At 49.2% G+C, this 13944-nt stretch overlaps 1 protein-coding gene across 2 annotated transcripts in view; it reads left to right on the top strand.

Annotated features, from left to right (window-relative positions):
* The window catches only part of LOC112224492 (fatty acid synthase), a 32486-nt gene that overhangs the window by 12439 nt on the left and 6103 nt on the right, over positions 1-13944 (top strand). For both annotated transcript variants that reach the window (XM_024388075.2, XM_024388074.2), the window contains 28 exons: positions 1100-1300; positions 1481-1603; positions 3219-3334; positions 3546-3680; positions 3875-4361; positions 4540-4727; positions 5033-5222; positions 5603-5697; positions 5863-5997; positions 6196-6399; positions 6675-6790; positions 7063-7238; positions 7527-7718; positions 7900-7980; positions 8510-8695; positions 8855-9034; positions 9143-9346; positions 9661-9977; positions 10068-10469; positions 10664-10828; positions 10907-11022; positions 11235-11389; positions 11700-11903; positions 12008-12158; positions 12645-12823; positions 12971-13090; positions 13220-13342; positions 13479-13702. In XM_024388075.2, coding sequence (XP_024243843.2) covers positions 1100-1300; positions 1481-1603; positions 3219-3334; positions 3546-3680; positions 3875-4361; positions 4540-4727; positions 5033-5222; positions 5603-5697; positions 5863-5997; positions 6196-6399; positions 6675-6790; positions 7063-7238; positions 7527-7718; positions 7900-7980; positions 8510-8695; positions 8855-9034; positions 9143-9346; positions 9661-9977; positions 10068-10469; positions 10664-10828; positions 10907-11022; positions 11235-11389; positions 11700-11903; positions 12008-12158; positions 12645-12823; positions 12971-13090; positions 13220-13342; positions 13479-13702 — 5165 coding nt within the window. The remainder of the gene's footprint in view (positions 1-1099; positions 1301-1480; positions 1604-3218; positions 3335-3545; positions 3681-3874; positions 4362-4539; positions 4728-5032; positions 5223-5602; positions 5698-5862; positions 5998-6195; positions 6400-6674; positions 6791-7062; positions 7239-7526; positions 7719-7899; positions 7981-8509; positions 8696-8854; positions 9035-9142; positions 9347-9660; positions 9978-10067; positions 10470-10663; positions 10829-10906; positions 11023-11234; positions 11390-11699; positions 11904-12007; positions 12159-12644; positions 12824-12970; positions 13091-13219; positions 13343-13478; positions 13703-13944) is intronic.

Below are 13944 nucleotides of genomic sequence, written 5' to 3'. Positions count from 1 at the left end.
AGTTTTACTAGGGTAAGTTTGGCTGCGTGAGTGAAGGAGGCTTTGTTGCGGAATAGAAAGCCGACTAGATTTGATTTTCGATTGGAGATGTTTGATATGAGTCTGGAAGGAGAGTTTACAGTCTAGCCAGACACCTAGGTACTTATAGATGTCCACATATTCAAGGTCGGAACCATCCAGGGTGGTGATGCTGGTCAGGCGTGCGGGTGCAGGCAGCGAACGGTTGAAAAGCATGCATTTGGTTTTACTAGCGTTTAAGAGCAGTTGGAGGCCACGGAAGGAGTGTTGTATGGCATTGAAGCTCAGATAGCACAGTGTCCAAGGACGGGCCGGAAGTATATAGAATGGTGTCGTCTGCGTAGAGGTGGATCAGGGAATCGCCTGCAGCAAGAGCAACATCATTGATATATACAGAGAAAAGAGTCGGCCCGAGAATTGAACCCTGTGGCACCCCCATAGAGACTGCCAGAGGACCGGACAGCATGCCCTCCGATTTGACACACTGAACTCTGTCTGCAAAGTAGTTGGTGAACCAGGCACGGCAGTCATCAGAAAAACCGAGGCTACTGAGTCTGCTGATAAGAATATGGTGATTGACAGAGTCGAAAGCCTTGGCAAGGTCGATGAAGACGGCTGCACAGTACTGTCTTTTATCGATGGCGGTTATGATATCGTTTAGTACCTTGAGCGTGGCTGAGGTGCACCCGTGACCGGCTCGGAAACCACATTGCACAGCGGAGAAGGTATGGTGGGATTCGAGATGGTCAGTGACCTGTTTGTTGACTTGGCTTTCGAAGACCTTAGATAGGCAGGGCAGGATGGATATAGGTCTGTAACAGTTTGGGTCCAGGGTGTCGCCCCCTTTGAAGAGGGGGATGACTGCGGCAGCTTTCCAATCCTTGGGGATCTCAGACGATATGAAAGAGGTTGAACAGGCTGGTAATAGGGGTTGCGACAATGGCTGCGGATAGTTTCAGAAATAGAGGGTCCAGATTGTCAAGCCCAGCTGATTTGTACGGGTCCAGGTTTTGCAGCTTATCTTAATCTATCCCTAACGCTACAGTCTCCTGAATTTTGTCTCCTCTCTCTGTCCCTCCAGGCCCCAGCACAGCCATCGACACCGCCTGCTCCTCCAGCCTACTGGCTCTGGAGAATGCCTTCAACGCCATTCGCCACGGACACTGTGACGCCGCCCTGGTGGGCGGGGTCAACCTGCTGCTCAAGCCAAACACCTCTGTGCAGTTCATGAAGCTGGGCATGCTCAGTCCGGAAGGAACCTGCAAGTCCTTTGATTCCTCAGGTAAGAGAGGGAGAGACCTGGATCGTGTTCAAAAAAATCGCAAAGTACAGAACTAAATGTTGAAGATAAAATGCTTCTCATGCTAAAAACACACCCACATACAGCAGCACTATTTCCTGGTCCGACCCTGAAAGCGCATTAACGTTACTTCCTGGTGCGCTCTTCTCTGTGTTCCCCCAGGAAACGGTTACTGCCGTTCGGAGGCTGCGGTGGCGGTACTGTTGACCAGACGTTCCATGGCTAAGAGAGTGTATGCCACGATACTCAACGCTGGTAACAACACTGACGGATACAAGGAGCAGGGTGAGCCGACACCCCATTATATAACACACCACGGAGGGTACCTGCCCTGTCTGGAATGAAACCCTAGACATAGCCCCTATCCCCAAGGCACTGAGGCAGACCTCAAAAACCTAGGATTGTATCCTGGTCTGATATACATCTCCAGCCCCTAACCCTTAACTTTCCCCAGATCTATAAGGATTTGATGACTCTAAGCAACATGGTTATATTTCTGCATAACCCTCTGGTAGGTTACATATGGTTGCCACTATATTTCTCACACCAACGTGTTGCCTGGCTTACGTAGGTGTCCTGTACTGTAAATGCCAAGCAGTAGCTCAGTAGAAATGTTATTTTTGTGGAGAAACAATTCAGTTGCATTTCCTATAATGTCTTTTGGCCTATTGCCCAATAGGTTGTGAGGCCTCACTGACCCACTACGCACCCCTTGGAGAAATAGCACCACTTTTTAAATCTCTATTCAATTGTAACATGCTACACTAAATGCGTTACTTTTATCTAACGTGAGACACTCCTATTAATTTAAACGAAACCTGGGCATACGCAGCATGGCTCCATGAGAGGCTTGTGTTACTCAGCATAAAATTACACTCTGGTTCTATTTTCAAGAATTTGACGTGTGACTCGCGCCCGAGAACACTTGATAAATTAGTGGCTTTGCTCACTCTGGCAAAAAGTTCCACGTCCAGTGTGGCAGCTAAAAACCCTGTGTTTTCCTGACGTCCCCGTGGAGCCCCCCTGTAATCTGTTTTCCTGACGTCCCCGTAGAGCCCCCCTGTAATCTGTGTTTTCCTGACGTCCCCGTGGAGCCCCCTGTAATCTGTGTTTTCCTGACGTCCCCGTGGAGCCCCCTGTAATCTGTGTTTTCCTGACGTCCCCGTGGTGCCCCCCTGTAATCTGTGTTTGTGGTGTAATCTAGCTAATACCCGGCCAGATACAACTCTTTTTGAAATGTAGACCCATTAATGTGGTGTAATCGACACACACACACACACACACTAACCTTTCCCCCAATCACTCCTCACACACTTAGCACTGCAGGCATGTGTTCATATACGACCTAGCTGAAGAGGAGACACATTCTCTGGAGTGTAACACTGGAACACACACACACACACACACACACACAACGTTTTAGGATGTTCAATACCACACTTTACTCCCATGCCCCCTCCCTCTGCTCTGCCCAGTTTGTCTGTCTTTCTGTCACACACAACAATAAACACACTCCCAGACTGGTGATCCAGTCACAGCATACCAGCCTGCAGTATTTACCAGTCAATTTAAAGTGGATGACTAAGGTACAAGGGCGCCATGAGCTAATGACCCTGTAAACAGTGACATAGCTCTTAGCCACTCCGGGGAGATGTTTCCCAAGGTACAGATCTAGGATCAGCTTTCCCTCCATCACCCCTAGCCTTTACCATTAGTGTGGAAAATGCTAAACTGACTCGAGATCAGCGTCCAGGGGCAACCTTACACTTCACCGCTCTTAGCCACTAGTGGTAGTGCACGTTGGTGACATTTGTTATACCAAATTACCTAAAAGTAATCTGAATGGCTACAAAATAATTGTTTAAATGAAGTGATGTATTGATTGGTGTGTTCTTCCCAGGTGTGACGTTCCCCTCAGGTGAGATGCAGCAGCGGCTGGTACGTTCTCTCTACCAGGAGGTCAACATCACACCTGACCAGGTGGAGTACATTGAGGCCCACGGCACTGGGACCAAGGTGAAGACACACACACACACCTATCTATCTATACACACACACACACACACACACACACACAACACTTGATTCATTGTTGTTGGATCATATCACCACCACACCCAATAACGTAATGTTCTGTGGAATGTGTTCTGTCACATTCCTCCCCCTGATACATCTGGTTCCCTCAGTATTTGTTTCACCTGGTGACTTCCGTCCTTTCTCCTCCCAGGTCGGCGACCCGCAGGAAGTGAATGGCATTGTCAGTGTATTCTGTCATTCAAAGCGTGACCCACTGCTCATTGGCTCCACCAAGTCCAACATGGGCCATCCAGAGCCTGCCTCTGGCCTGGCCGCGCTGGCCAAGGTAAGAACTGGAATGGTCTGGGCTAACCTCCGTACAGGACAAAAAAGTATTCTAAAGTCCCAATATGTGCAGGCAAGCCCAGCACTAACACACTTCTTTCTGTCTCTCTCTCTCCCTCCATATTTTTCTCCCTTTCTCTCTTTCCTTCCATATTTTTCTCCCTGTCTCTCTCTCTCGCTCTCCCCCTCTTCCAGGTTGTGTTGTCTCTGGAGCGAGGTGTGTGGGCTCCCAACATCCACTACAACAGCCCCAACACCGACATCCCTGCCCTTAGTGACGGCCGCCTCCGCGTCGTCAACGAGCCCATACCAGTCCGCGGCGGCATCGTTGGCATTAACTCTTTCGGATTTGGCGGCTCTAACGTTCACGTGATCCTCCGCCCCCCTGGTTTCAACACACCAAAAAGCTTTAAAGTGCCCCCCAAGACCCCCTCTGTGTCCTCTCAAGTACCCAGGCTCCTCCAGGCCTGCGGCCGCACAGAGGAAGCTGTCTCCGCCCTCCTCAGCAAGGGGAAGGAACACTCTGGCGACGACAACTTCCTGTGTCTGCTGAACGAGGTGTCTGGGGTACCCACGGCGGGGATGCCCTACAGGGGCTACACTTTGATTGGCTCCAAGGATGATGTCACAGAGGTGCAGAAGACTGACGCCACGCCTAGACCGTTGTGGTACATCTGCTCAGGTAAGAGAGAAGACGGGTTAGGAGAGAAGAGTTTATTCAAGCCTCAGCCTAATGGTTAGTGTTAGGATTGGGGGTTAATGTGATCCAGGATCTGTAGTTAAGGGTAACTTCTACCTCGAATGATGAAAGCAGTGGTTTAGGAGAAAGGTGTGTGTTAACACTTGTGTGTGTATCTCAGGTATGGGCACCCAATGGGGTGGGATGGGCCGCAGTCTGATGCAGCTGCCAGAGTTCAGGGAGTCCATCTTGCGTTCGGACATAGCATTGAAGGACACGGGGATGTGTGTGTCCAGTCTGCTCATGGAGGCAGATGAGAGCACCTTCGAGGACACCGTCCAAGCCTTCGTAGGCCTTGCCGCCATACAGGTACAGCAGAGCAGCCATCTTAACTAAGGTTGGGGGGGGGCACTGAAACCAAAAAGCTATGGAAATAGGACTGTATTGTCTGTTATTTGCACAGACAAAAAGCACACAATGCCTCTGACATATCAAAGGCAATCATGAAGATGACCATTTAAGATGGTCCTGTGTGGCTGTTGGTAGAGCATGTGAGAAATGTATGCACGCGTGACTGTAAGTCGCTTGGGATAAAAGCGTCTGCTGAAAGGCATATAATATTTATATTATTGTAGTATGCTCATAAAAGTAACGTCTGTCTGTCCCCCTCTCAGATCGCCCAGATTGACCTGCTCCAGAAGCTGGGTCTGCAGCCGGACGGCATTGTGGGCCACAGTGTGGGAGAGCTGGCCTGTGGCTACGCAGACGGATCCCTCAGTCACAGTGAGGCTATCCTGGCAGCCTACTGGAGAGGGAGGTCCATCAAGGAGGCTAACCTGCCCCCCGGGGGCATGGCTGCAGTCGGTAAGGACCAAAAAGAGAGGGTGTTTTGTTTTGAATTGCCAGATACCCCCCGGTACTCTACCCTGCACCTTAGACTGTTTCCCTATGTACATACAGCCATTGAACACTGGTTACTTTAATCACGTTTACATTTCACCCACTTTATATGTATACACTGTATTCTAGTCATGGCTCAGCGTATATAACTTTTTGTATTTGTAACTGTTAATTTTTATTGCTAGGTATTACTGCACTGTTGGAGCACCTGACAACATCTGTGTATCCACCAATAAACTTTGATTTGGGTTCATTTGTGCTGTGCTCGCTGAGCCACTTTTTTTTTTTCTCCCCACCCTCTCTCTCTCTCCTGTCTCTCTCTCTCCTCTCTCTCTCTCTCTCAGGGCTGACATGGGCAGAGTGTAAGGCTCAGTGTCCCCAGGGTGTGGTTCCAGCCTGTCACAATGCTGAAGACACCGTCACCATCTCTGGCCCTGCGGTAACACATTTTGGTTCAAATCCTTGCATCTATCAATAGCTTAATGCGCCATTTTTAAACACCCTTTTTTTAATACTATACTATTGAGACCAATTCTGTCTGTAAGCTACATTTTGTCCTGTAAAAGCCTGACACTGACACGGTGCACTTGTTTTCTGTATGCAGGAGGCAGTGAGTAAGTTTGTATCAGAGCTGAAAGAGAGTGGTGTGTTTGCCAAGGAGGTTCGTAGTGCTGGTGTAGCCTTCCATTCTTACTACATGGCCTCCATCGCTCCCGCCCTGCTGGCTGCTCTCAAGAGGGTAAGATGATGTTTAAGGTTTTGGGCTGAGCCACACAGTCAAACACTTAAAAAAAATAATAATAATAATAATTCAGGAAAGGAATTGAAACTAAATGCATGGATTGAAAAAACAGACTGCTTTCCACCTGCCTGGGAATAGAATTTCAAGTCATCCGCTGCCAAATATACTGAATCCCCATCTCCACTCTCTTTGTAGGTGATCAAGGAGCCTAAGCAGAGGTCTGCCAGGTGGATCAGTACATCTATCCCCCAGAAGGACTGGGACAGCCCGCTGGCTCTGTACTCCTCAGCAGATTACCATTGTAATAACCTGGTCAGCCCTGTCCTCTTCCAGGAGGGCCTGAGCCTGGTGCCTGATAACGCTGTGGTTGTGGAGATAGCACCACATGCACTGCTGCAGGTTAGTATACACAGAATGTAGAAACAAACACAAACACAGGATGGCCTGATAAGACTGTGGGGTTCAAGACCACACCACACACTCTGCTCACACAGGCTATAGAATTGTTTTGACCTTTATTTAACTAGGCAAGTCGGTTAAGAACAAATTCTTATTTAAGAGACCGCTGCGCCACTCGGGAGCCCCAAGAAACACACACACACCAACCTCTGACAAAAATGCAGCATACTTACTCATCATTACTGTGTGAAACCTTGCACTGTCTCCCCTCGCAGGCGATCCTGAAGCGCAGCCTGAAGCCCACGTGTTCCATCCTGCCCCTGATGAGGAGAGGCCATGCCAACAACCTGGAGTTCTTCCTCTCTCACATTGGCAAGGTCTACATGAACGGGTCAGTACCTGCTGCTGACACGCCACGCCTCTGATGATGTCATCATTATGCAACTGATTCTATTCTCAACCTACTGTAGCTTAAACACATAGCTTTAACTGGTATTGTGCATATTATTTTCCCAATGCTGCAAGATGGCCTTCACACCTTACTTTGCCATTCTTTTACTCTTATAAACTCTGTTAGCCCCTAGTACAAACTAAAACATGCATGTCAAAAAGCTATTTTTGGGTCAGATGTCTCAATACCAAGCATCTCTCCTATGTGTCCAGGATCAACGTGGACAATAAGCAGCTGTACCCATGTGTGGAGTACCCAGTGCCCGTGGGCACCCCTCTGATCTCCCCCCTGGTGCAGTGGGACCACACCCAGACCTGGGATGTCCCCAAGGCTGAGGACTTCCCTGCTGGTTCTGGAGGGTCCACCTCAGCTACCATCTATAACATTGGTGAGAGATGTACAGTGCCAGTCAAAAGTTTGGACACACCTACTCATTCAAGGGTTTTTCTTTTGACTATTTTCCACATTGTAGAATAATAGTGAAGACATCAACACTATGAAATAACGCATATGGAATCATGTAGTAACCAAAAAAGTGTTTAACAAAACAAAATATCTTTTATATTTGAGATTCTTCAATGTAGCCACACTTTGCCTTGGTGACAGCTTTGCACACCGATACAGTATAGACACAGAATACACAGACAATAACATAGTTGATCTCCTCTCCCCGCAGACATGAACCCAGAGTCTCCAGACTACTATATGATTGGCCACTGCATCGACGGGCGTGTCCTGTACCCAGCGACGGGTTATCTGGTACTGGCCTGGAGGACCCTAATGAGGAGCCTTGGCGTTGTCATGGAAACCACCCCTGTCACCTTCGAGGACGTCACCATCCACAGGGCCACCATCTTACCCAAGACCGGTGAGGGAGGGAGGGACGGACGGTGAAGGGAGGGGAGGAGTTTGATCATTGGTTGTCTGTCGCATCAAGGGTGTCTATTTGGGTTGTCAATCTTTTACTGTGGTTCATTTATGACCTTTCTTCAATGTGCTTTGTCTCGCTCCCTTTTCTCTCTTACTCCTTCCCCTCTTCTCGCTGTCAGGTTCAGTCCAGTTGGAGGTGCGTCTCATGCCCGCCACCAGTCGATTTGAGGTCTCCGAGAATGGCAACCTGGCTGTCAGTGGTACGCATACTTTATACTCTCCTATAAGCATCCAAGATAAATGTTTGATATGTAAAGGATGGTTTCTATGTGCTCTGTTACATGGTAGTAGCTAGTGTATGTAGACTCATTCAATCTGTTACATATTATAAACTGGGTGGTTAGAGCCCTGAATGCTGATTGGCTGACAGCCGGGGTATATCAGACTGTACCATGGGTATGACTTTTTTGTTTTCTTTTACTGCTCTAATAACATTGGTAACCAGTTTATAATAGCAATAAGGCACCTCAGGGGTTTGTGGCATATTGCCAATATACCACGGCTAAGGGCTGTGTCCAGGCACTCTGCGTTGCGTCGTACTTCAGAACAGCCCTTAGCCGTAGTATATTGGCAATATGCCACAAACCCCTGAGGTGCCTTATTGCTTAAATAGCGTATACAACCATTCAAGGTTTATGACATAGTAATAGAGAGTATAAACTCTACATGCTTTCTCCTTGGTCCTCCTCAGTCAGTCCTCAGTCAGTCACCATACTTCTCTCTGTGCAGGCAAGGTGAGCATTCTGGAGGATGCTGCTCTGGACTCATTCCACTCGGAGATTGGTAAGCCTGTCACCGGGGACGATGGTGACCCCAAACTGCGCCTGACAGCCCATGACATCTACAAGGAGCTCCGTCTCCGTGGTTATGACTACGGCAAGACTTTCCAGGGCATCCTGGAGTCCAACAATGCAGGTGTGTGTGTGTGTGTGTGAGAAAAAGTTAAACCATTGTGAACCTCTTTATGAAATAGTTGCTTCCCAGTATTAAGTAGGCTAAGGTGGCTAGTTGTAGATTGTACTATGTTATTGGTTGACTGGTTTCCCTCTGCTCTATCCTTGACTCTGACTGTAGGTGACAGTGGGAAGCTGCAGTGGACCGGTAACTGGGTGACCTTCCTGGACACCATGCTGCAGATGATCGTGGTTGGCCTATCAGGACGCAGCCTTCGCCTGCCAACGAGGATCCGCTCTGTGTGTGTCGACCCCACCGTCCACCAGGAGAGGGTCACTGAATACGGAGAGGCTAAGAAAGGTATTGAAATAAAACATGTACACAGGCCCACCACAAACACTTGACTCACTTAAGGATGCGGTTGAATTTTTTTTAATACTGTTTTTCTATCTTCTCTCCATCACCTAGCCGTGGTCGTCCACGTCAACCGTTGCCTTGACAACATTGTTGCCGGCGGAGTGCAAATCTGTGGTCTCCATGCCACGGTGGCACCGCGTCGCCAACAGCAACAGAGCCCGCCCACCCTGGAGGAGTTTTTGTTTGTGCCCTACCTAGAGACAGAATGCCTGTCAGCCAATGAGAAGTTGGGAAACCAGCTCAAGAACTGCAAAGGTTAGAGTTCATGTTTGTTGGCTACCTTTATCATCCAAACAGTGGGAAGTCATTTTGCTTTTCAGATTCAATGTTTAAAATCACAGTTAACATTTTTAATAATAGGTAGCCATCTATTTGTATTCTCTCTTTCTACAACGCATACACAAAAAAAAAGGAATGACTGTCCTTACATCGTGAGACTATGTAAACAGAGACATTGCAAATCTGATGTCAAAGAAGGCAGATATTACTTGACATTTTGTTAGTCTAAAAAGGCCATAGTACTAAATTGATTACCCTCTGTCTGACCCTTGGTTCATGCATCTCTCCAGGTCTGATCCACAAGCTGCAGAAGAAGCTGGCTCCTCAGGGCGTTAAGCTCTCCATCCCTGGTCTAGGGGGGGTGTCTGGCCCTGCTGTCCCCAGCCCTGAGTCCGCTGAACCTGGCTTGCTGCGGCTGCTGTCCCTGCTTTGTGGTCTAGAGCTGAACGGTAACCTGCGGTCAGAGCTGGAGCAGACTGTTGAGAAGGAGAGGGGTTGTCTCCTCCAGGACCCCCTGCTACATGGTCTACTGGATGGCCCAGCCCTCAGACACTGTTTGGACACAGCCCTGGAGAACACTACCCCCGGGAAGATCAAAGTCCTGGAGGTGAGAACAAAGATGTGATACAGCAGAGGTCATGAGCGCTCGCTCTCACGCCCTCCTCTCTAACCCCTGCTCTGTCTCGCCCCACCTCAGGCCCTCTCCAACGACGGCCATCTCTTCTCCCGTGCCGTGCCCCTCCTTAACATCCAGCCCATGCTCCGCCTCGACTACGTCGCCACTGCCGCTACCCTCGACCTCCTGACCCCCCACCAGACCACCCTGGATGCCATGGGGGTCACCTCAGCCCAGTGGGACCCCCAGCAGGGCCCTGTCCCCGGGGGTGCGGTCGGTGGGGCCGACCTGGTGGTGTGTAACCACGCCTGGGGTCCCCTGGGGGCCGGGGCTGAGGTGGTGGTGGGGAACCTGGCCTCGGGGGCCAAGGAGGGGGGCTTTGTGATGCTCCACACCCTGCTGAAGGGAGAGACGCTGGGGGAGATGGTGGCATTCCTCACCTCCAAGGACAGTCAGAACAACCAGCAGAGACTGCTCTCCCAGGTCAGTTACACTGCAGTAGAAAACTGATACCCAGATGAATCCTTAGCCCCCCAGCCTCCCTTCAGATATTAAAGCAGGGCCACACATTACACTATTAGCTTCAGTCAGTGTTTAGTGAGTGAGGATACATATAGTCTCATTTGTGACATTTTATTACCTATGATGTCTAATACTGTCATTGTTCTCTTCTCTAGACTGAGTGGGAGAAAGCCTTCTCTGATGCGTCTCTCAACTTGGTGGCTGTCAGGAAGTCATTTTATGGCTCTGCCTTATTCCTGTGTCGCCGTCGGTTACCCAGCAAACTGCCCATCTTCCTGCCTGTGGACAGCATGGACTACCAGTGGGTGGAAACACTCAAGGTGAGGGAAATGTCTATGTCTCTGTGTTAATAACTCCTTAATAAGTGCTTATAAGCCCTTACAGCACTCTTCCCCCAGACAACATTGGCTGAGCCCTCAGACTCTCCGGTCTGGCTGACTGCTACCCAGGGTCACTCTGGGGTGGTGGGCATGGTCAACTGTCTACGCCAGGAGCCCGGAGGCAGCCGCATACGGTGAGACTAAAGCCTGGTCTGACAAAAAACCTTGGCTCTTCCCCTTGACACTTGATCTGAAAGGATTGGATTGGTATTGGCAGTTTTAAAAGCACAGATGTATATATTATAAAGGTAATCGCTCCATCTTGCTCTCGGGTAGGCTGTGAATCATACAGTGAGTCAGACTAATGCTGTACTTCTCTCTCCTCATCTCTATTCTCTCTCTCCAGGTGTGCATTTGTATCCAATCTGTGTGAGTCTTCTGCGGTGCCCACCCTGCAGCCTGCCCATAATTCCATGCGGTCTGTGCTGGAGGGAGACCTGTGTATGAACGTGTTCAGGGATGGACACTGGGGAGTGTTCAGACACCAGCTCATCTCTCAGGGTACGACAACCACACCACCATCTCCCCTCTCTCTTGTTCTTGCTTTAGCAAGATCTCAAAAGTTACACCCAATGAGATATCTTGAGAGAACTTTCACACATTCAGTCATTGCATAGGAGCTTGATGATAAAATTGCAGTGAAAAGAAAGTGCTTCCCTAATGATAAACACTACATTTTCTGATAGTCACAGACTAGCCCTAGGCTCAAGAATATGCTGATTTAAAACGTTCATCTTGGACAATAATGGATTCCAAATCTTCTGTTGATCATGCTGCAAAGCTTAATACCTCTTTCTCATTCTCTCCTCAGATCTGAGTGAGGAGTTGACAGAGCAGGCTTACGTTAACGTGTTGACCCGTGGTGACCTCTCCTCGCTGCGTTGGATCGCCTCGCCCCTCCGCCATTTTGTGGCGAGCAGCCCCCATGTGCAGCTGTGTCGCGTCTACTACAGCTCCCTCAACTTCAGAGACATCATGCTGGCCACCGGGAAACTGCCACCGGACGCCATCCCAGGTAAGGAACGCACACACACAGACATGTCCTCTAGGAAACTGCCTCTGAAGCTATACCAGTAAGGAACACTGTCTTTTACACACACATCTGATTTCCCTCTGTAGGTGACCTGGCCCTACAGCAGTGCATGTTGGGTATGGAGTTCTCGGGTCGTGACCCCAGCGGTCGGCGTGTGATGGGGCTGCTGCCTGCTAAAGGCCTGGCCACCTGTGTTGACGCTGACACACGCTTCCTCTGGGACATCCCAGATGGCTGGTAAAACAATGCGCCTACCCCAAATCACACCCTATTCCCTACATTATGTAGTGCATTTGAGTAAAAGTGCTTGCCTACGATCAGTTTTGCCCTTCAAAATAATAATGAATAAAGGGGGTGAACTGATCCTAGATCAGCATTCCAATACTTTGTGAATACAGGCCCAGAGCCAAAAACAACCTCGTAGTGAGACACTGTTTTGGGGTCTTGACTAACAGACTGAGGGGCGTACTACAAACCAGCATCAATGAGTTATCCGGCTAACTTTTATAAACAACCAGAAATAACTATTAAAGCTAAACTTATTTATGTGTGTTTTGGTTGTTGTCGATTAGACCATGCCCATTTCAAGTGTATACTTCGGAGAGAGAAAAGGTGAAGTTATTTCTGTAAATTAGATCCCGCTTTGTAGTATTCCTCTTTTTGTTGATGTTTAGCTTTCTGACCAAGTTATTGTTGTAAGTAACTTATGTTCTCGCTCTCTAGGACCCTGGAGCAGGCAGCGTCGGTGCCGGTGGTCTACGCCACAGCCTACTATTCCCTGGTGGTCCGAGGCAGGCTCCGCCCAGGGGAGAGTGTTCTCATCCACTCAGGGTCAGGGGGCGTCGGCCAGGCTGCCATCTCCATTGCACTCAGCCAGCGCTGTAGGGTCTTCACTACTGTTGGTGAGTACCAGAGACCTGTAGGTACACACACACACACACACACACACACACACACACACACACACTCGGCCTGTTAATGTCAGAATTGTCAGTGCATTTAGCCGTAGATGTCTTTCTGTAACCCGTGTTTTGTGTTCTTTGTCTCAGGTTCAGCAGAGAAGCGTGCCTACCTACAGGAGCGTTTCCCCCAGCTCACCTCGGAGTCCTTTGCCAACTCTAGAGACGCCACCTTCGAACAGCACGTCCTGCTACACACACAGGGAAAAGGTCAGACACACAGACACGCTTTAAACATCAGCTCCTATTCAAACTTGCCTCACTCAAACACACAAAACATGCCAACTATACAACATGATACGCCACTCACTCACATGTTCTTGTGTATCCTGTCTGTAGGAGTGGATATGGTGTTGAACTCCCTGGCTGAAGAGAAGCTGCAGGCCAGTCTTCGCTGTCTGGCTCGACACGGACGCTTCCTGGAGATCGGCAAATACGACCTGTCCAACAACTCCCCTCTGGGTCAGTACACCGCATTGCAACTGCTCTCCATGGCAGCCATTTTGTGTCTGGCATCTCCATGGCAGCCATTTTGTGTCTGACTCACTGTGCCACTGCAGCTGTTCTAATGTCTGACATGAGTCCCTGTTTCCCTCAGGTATGGCTCTCTTCCTGAAGAACGTGGCGTTCCATGGGATCCTATTGGATGCCCTGTTTGAGGAGGGGAACAGGGAGTGGGAGGAGGTGTCCCAGCTGCTGAAGGGGGGCATTGTGGGAGGTGTCGTCAAGCCACTGAGGACTACGGTGTTTGAAAGAGACCAGGTGGAGGAGGCCTTCAGATACATGGCCCAGGGAAAACACATCGGCAAAGTCCTGCTGCAGGTCACTTACTCAACAACTCCCCCTCTTCCATATTCATTCACGCTTTCTTTTACTATCTCCTCAACTCTCTCTTTTAGACCGGCCCATTTATTATAACACTGTTATTACCACTTATTATACTCTTGATACATGACGGTTTATTACAATCCACTTGGTGTGTGTTGGGTCTGACGTGGTGGCAGATACCCTAGAGGATAAGAGCGTTGGGCAAGTAACCGAAAGCTTGCTGGTTGAAAAATCTA

This window comes from Oncorhynchus tshawytscha, linkage group LG25 (assembly GCF_018296145.1).
Source record: "Oncorhynchus tshawytscha isolate Ot180627B linkage group LG25, Otsh_v2.0, whole genome shotgun sequence".
NCBI classification, from domain to species: Eukaryota; Metazoa; Chordata; class Actinopteri; order Salmoniformes; family Salmonidae; genus Oncorhynchus; species Oncorhynchus tshawytscha.
This window is presented reverse-complemented; position numbering and strand designations above follow the sequence as displayed.